At 46.1% G+C, this 6,000-nt stretch overlaps 1 protein-coding gene across 6 annotated transcripts in view; it reads right to left on the reverse strand.

Annotated features, from left to right (window-relative positions):
• The window catches only part of SNX14 (sorting nexin 14), a 78,576-nt gene extending 74,809 nt beyond the window's left edge, over nucleotides 1-3,767 (reverse strand). For 5 of the 6 annotated variants that reach the window (XM_034648233.1, XM_034648231.1, XM_034648232.1 and 2 more), the window contains exon 1: nucleotides 3,473-3,767. In XM_034648233.1, the coding sequence (XP_034504124.1) occupies nucleotides 3,473-3,714 (242 nt within the window). In that variant the 5' untranslated portion in view covers nucleotides 3,715-3,767. The remainder of the gene's footprint in view (nucleotides 1-3,472) is intronic. The other variant, XM_034648234.1, reaches the window with a different exon arrangement.
• Between the last annotated feature and the right edge of the window lie 2,233 nt (nucleotides 3,768-6,000).

Raw genomic sequence — 6,000 nt, forward strand, 5'->3', positions numbered from 1 at the left:
ATATAAAGTATGTTACTCTATTCCTCCCACAAATCATTTATAATAGCCAAAACTTATAGACATTTATCTTTCCACAGATAAGATTCATAATCTTGGGGCACTTAGGTGGCTCAGTCAGTTAAGCGCCTGCCTTCAGCTCAGGACACCATCCCAGGGTCCTGGGATCATTTCCTGCATCAGGCTCCCTGCTCAGTAGGGAGGCAACTTCTCCCTCTCTTCCCCGTTCTTGCCCTCTCTTGCTCTGTTGCTATCTCTGTCTCTCTCCTCTCAAATAAATAAAATCTTAAAAAAAAAAAAAAAAAAAAATTCGTGATCTTAATTCATATTGAAAGAAAAATTTAATATACTAAATACCTTGAAAGATCTTCAGGATTTAAAGTTTCAAGACTATAAAAGAAAAAATTAATCTCGGGTGCCTGGCTGGCTCAGTCCATAGAGCATGTGACTCTTGACCCCAGGGTCATGAGTTCATGCCCCACAATGGGTATAGAGCCTACTTAAAATTAAAAAAAAAAATTTTTTTTAAATAATTTTGAAAAGGAGTATTAGTCTAAGTTTAACCATATAGAAGGAAAGCTCCAAATCTCCATACTAACCAGTAAATATTTTAATTGAAAATTTCTTTTAAAGTTATTTCTAAAGACTAGCTGGTGAAATGCCTGTGTAGGAATCATTTAAAGGGCGCCTGGGTGGTTCAGTCATTAAGCATCTGCCTTCGGCTCAGGTCACGATCCCAGAGTTCTGGGATCTAGCCCTACATTGGGCTCCCTGATCAGCGGGAAGCCTGCTTCTCCCTTTCCCACTCCCCCTGCTTGTGTTCCCTCTCTTGCTGCCTCTCTCTCTGTCAAATAAATAAAATCTTAAAAAAAAAAATCATTTACTTTAAGATTCTTTTTTAAGTAATCTATACACCAAACGCGGGGTTCAAACTCACAACCTCAAGATCAAGAGTCCTATGTTCTTCTGACTGAGTCAGCCAGGTGCTCCAAGAAATCATTTATTGATGGTATGAATTAAGCTTATCTTCTCATTTCTAATTTCATCATTATACCCTTAATGTTTTTGTTTTTTTATATTATATATATTTTTTCTTTTTAAATTTCTGAATAGATGTGCCTCATATTCCCCACTCCCAGAAGGGACTACATTTTCTTGTATAACAATCTTCCAGAGATAGACAAAGCCTACAATCATACGTGTATGTACATATGAATGTACACACATATTCTAAAGAAAATCACACAGTACACTGAAAAGCACACTATATACTCTGTCTTGCACCTTCCAAAAGTTTTTTCCTAGAAAAAGATACTTAACCATTTATTTTATTTATTTTTATTCTGAAGTAGACGCTACCCCCAACATGGGGCTTGAACTCATGACTCTGAGATCAAGAATCCCACGCTCTACCAACTGAGCCAGCCAGGCACCCTAGGGTACCTAACCATTCTTTTAGACAGTTCTATCATGTTTAAGGTCACTTTTGCTGCTTTCAACAGTAATAAAGGAAAATACCAAAAAATGTATGCAAAAACAATTTTACTCATAAATCCAACCACTCAGAGATGTATTATATCCTTCTTTCTTTGCATAATACGAAAAAGGTACAGGGTAGAGATCAGATGATTTCCTATGACTTCTTAACAACAAAGAACACTAGACACTATAATTAAGTAGGCAACTTCAGAAATCTAGTTCAACCTGATCTTGCATGTCCTACCTTGGACACCTAAACAGACCCACCTACCTAAAGAGATCGGGTAAGAATTCCTGGACAAAACTTAGTAATCACAAAACGTTTAGCTACCTTTCATACTAAAGCTATTCACCTAGTTTAAAATACCTTTCGGATAGCAGAAAGCAAGTACTTAGTAATTTATTTCCACTCTGTTAAGGATTCCCCTTCCTCCATGTTCCTAAAGTCAAACATCTTACTGTCACAACAAAGCACATTTTCCAATAAAATATCAATTGCTATTTAAACCTAATATTATATTAACCCAGAGTCAACTAATAAGAAAGCAAAATGGGTAGGGGCAAAATTCAACTCCAACAGTCACAGGAAATGGTTACCTTAGAGCAAAATTAAATCACCAAATTCTTGGTGAATGCTTCCCCATTCCTATCCTCAGGGATCAACCACCCCAAAATAAAGAGTAGAGTCGGTTTCATGTTCAAAACATCAAAAAATATATATATATATTTTATATATATATATATATATATATATATATATACATATATATGATGTAGATGCTGTTGCTGACAAGTGTCTCAAACTTCTTTCCTCCAAAAGCAAACGTAGAAATAATGTGAAGGAAAAGTTCTCCTCTACTACCTATTTCATCGCTACCATTTGTGGAAATAGCTAATTGAAGGAAATCAAATTTATTTCAGGAACAGAACCTTCCCATTTCAAAACGTCAACTGAATTTATCAATTTTAACTTTCAATCTTCCCTTTTAGAATATTCTAGAGATATTGAAACAGGTACTATTTTGCGTTCTGGCTTCAAGAAATCTTTACGATCATCCATTTTAACCAACCACCCTTTGGGGAAAGCTTGGGCTACAAGACTATGTGCGAGCGTGTGTGCTTCAGCTGGAAAAGTGTGTGCGCCTGGGCTGCAAGGTCGTGTGCATGTGTGCACACACGTGTACATGCTTCGACTGCATGATTGTGCTTGCGCGCGCTTCACCTCTAAGACTGTGTGAGCACGTGTATATGCTTCAGTTCTAAGACTGTGACGCGTGTGTGTGTGTGTGTGTGTGTGTGCGCGCGCGCGCGCGCCCTTCAGCTATAAGACTGTGCGTTTGCGCACTGCGGCTGTTCAGACCGTGTGTACGTGTGTGCGCCCTTCGGCTGTAAAATCGTGGCCGTGCGTGTCTGCACGCAGTGCGGCTGCAAAACTATATGTGAGCACCGTTCGGCTGTAAGACCGCGTGCCTGCGTGCGTGCTGTGGCTGTAAGACTGTGCCTGCGTGTGTGCGCGCGCGCCCTTTGGCCGTAAGACTGGGGGGGGTGCACTTCGACGGTACGACTGTGTGCCTGTGTGCGCATGCGTGTGGTGAGAGCGGGGGGAGTCGGCCTGACACCGGGGCTGCTACAGGACCTGGAACCCTCTCCTCCGTCAGCTGACTGGACCGCCCCCGCAAGCTCTCAAATTGGGACGCACCTACAGATTTCACTCCAACGAAAAACATTGATGATGGAGCACCAGATTTTAGGAAACCGGTGAAAAGTAGGTAAGAATCAGGGCCAGCTGTCTCAGGAGACCTGGCCTGCAGAAAGGGGGCACTGGAACGCACCCCGCCCCCGCTCGCACTTCCGGGCGCAGCCGCTCCGCCCAGCTCCCCGAGGCCGAGTTCCCCAAGGCCTCGCCGCCGGCCCAAGCGCTGCAGCTGCGCAGCCCGGGCGGCGTCCGCACAGCGAAGCACCACGGGCTCCCGCCGGCTCCGCGCTGCGGCGTTACCTGTTGAGGAGCAGCGAGGCGACGCTGAGGCAGAGCAGCAGGAAGCAGAACAGCGGGTACTGGCGGCAGATCTCGCGTCCCGCGTCCAGCCGCAGCCGCTGCTTCAGCTTCTCCCCCATCGTCCGCACCCAGGACACCATCTCCGTGGGCGTGGTTGGAGTTGCGCTACAGACGGAGGCCGAGGTCGAGGCGACCCCCATCAACCTTCCACGTCTCCGCCCCGCCGGCCCGGCGGCTACCATACAGCCGCCGACCGGCGGACAGTCCGCCGGCTGCAGTCGCCCAAGGCCCCGCCCAAGGCCCGGCCGCGCGTGCGCGGCCCCGCCCCCCTTCACTCTCCCCTTCCCCCTGCCGCCGCCGCCGGCCGAGGGGACGGCCGCACGACGTGCCCGATGTCGTCACCCCGCGCGAGACCCAACGCGTCCCCTCGCTCCGCCCTCTTGGCCAGGCTCGCGCGCCGTCTCCCACAAAGGGCCTGGAGCCCCTGGCGAGTGGCCTTTTCCGGAAGTCAAGGGGAAGCTGCTGCAACCAGTAGCCGCCTATACCACGGAGGAGAGAGAGACGGTTGTGCCCGAGCCCGGGAGACAGTGCGGTCCCGCAGCCGCCAGGCCCTCGTGCGGGACGTCCGAGCTCGCGGGGCCCCTGGGACTGTAGGTTTTGTGACTCGAGCCGGCGGAGGACGCAGTGCGCGGTCGCGGCCCCCGCCGCTGCCCACGCCTCGTCCGCGTAGGCTCCGCTCCGGACGGGGACCGGGCGAGCTCTCCGCGACGCCCCCGAGAGAACGGGACGACCCTGAGTCCTTATCTGGCGGGGGTGGGGGAGCGGCTGAGGAAATAGCTCTGGAATATGGGCGTCAAACCCACAGGCCGCCGCCCTTGCGAAAGCCTGTTGTGAGCGCTCACGGGCGAGTAGCGCCCAGGTCAGCGCGCCCTCGCGGGCCTCGTCCGAATCCAAGCGTCTGGACGAGGCGAGTTGGCAAGTCAGGTTAAATCCCTTTCCTCTCGTGGAGCTTTCGCTTAAGTCGTCCCATTTCTGATGTTAATTTTCTGTTTTCCGCCACTCTGAGAAATGCAGGAAGACATCGGAACAAGTAAAATTTATTTAGGCGGCGCGCTGAACACTCCGCTTAACCCTCACACCTCAGGGTACAGGTGCTCTGGTGGTTCCCAACTCACAGCTCGGTTATTGGGGCGGAAAGGAGCTTGCTCAGAACCCTACAGCCAGCAAAACCGGGATTTGAAGTCGTCCTAACCCCAGAGCCGGCGCGTCATTTTTATTTCCTTAGGATCTTACCCTCCAAAGTGCAGAGACAGATAGGTGCAGAAAAATTTTTTTAAATGGTGCATGTACGGTTTCCTGACTATTTTCCCATATTATTATGAATACACAGATCTTTAATGATGCATTATTTTCCTTCAGAATGTACCGTCTTTAAACTATTCTATTAATGCTATTTAATTTCATTGACATTATGATGATTATTACCATTTTCTATCATAAATTTATACACGTTTCTAATTTTTTTTGGATCCACATCAATACCGTTGCTTGATCAAAGGGTAAGAACATGATACATACTGTCAGATTTATGGTTTAACAATTCCACAGCGGTATCTAACATTTCACTGGTCCTCGTCATTAGGTATTGTCTAAACTAACATCACAAATATACTCATGCTATACCATTTCTGATTAAACCATTTAAAATACTGTGTAACATCACTGGAAAATTTAGTGCTTTTTTTAATGTTTTAGGGTACACAATTTTAGTGTACTGATTCCACTTTTGCTGCCTTTTCTAATCGTCTTTGAATTAATCTAGAACCCCTTGTTTATATGAACATTCTAGGGCACAATAAAGTATAAATAACGGGTGAGCCTACCATGTACTTAATACTAAGGCAAATTACTTTTATTATACTTAATACTAAGGCAAATTACTTTTATTAAACTTTTCTGTGAAGTTATATTGCCCATCCTTTTTGTTTATTTCCTTAAAGGCTTGTTCTGAAATTACTGTTCAACTTTGCACTGAGAACCAGTACATTTCAAAGATAAAATGTTCCCTGTTCAAATTAGACATCTTTGGAAATGCAACTTAGACTTTTTCCCTTAGACTTTTACTGTTTCTCAGTAGAGGCAATTAGAATAATTTAAATTTTCATATTATTATTATGTTTAGAAACAGGAAAAATAAAAATAAATTTCTGCTATAAGAAGTTATTTAGGTGTGCCTGGTTGGCTCAGTCAGTTAAGTGTCTGCCTTCAGCTTAGGTCATGATTCCAGGTTCCTGGGATCCAGCCCCGCATCAGGTTCCTTGCTCAGTGGGGAGCCTCCTCCCTCTGCCTGCTGCTTGCTCCCCCTGGCTTGTGCTCTGTCAAATAAATAAATTCTTTAAAAAAAAAAAAAAGTTAATTAAAATCCACACCTAGGGGCGCCTGGGTGGCACAGCGGTTAAGCGTCTGCCTTTGGCTCAGGGCGTGATCCCGGCGTTATGGGATCGAGCCCCACATCAGGCTCCTCTGCT

Source organism: Ailuropoda melanoleuca, chromosome 19 (genome assembly GCF_002007445.2).
Source record: "Ailuropoda melanoleuca isolate Jingjing chromosome 19, ASM200744v2, whole genome shotgun sequence".
NCBI lineage: Eukaryota > Metazoa > Chordata > Mammalia > Carnivora > Ursidae > Ailuropoda > Ailuropoda melanoleuca.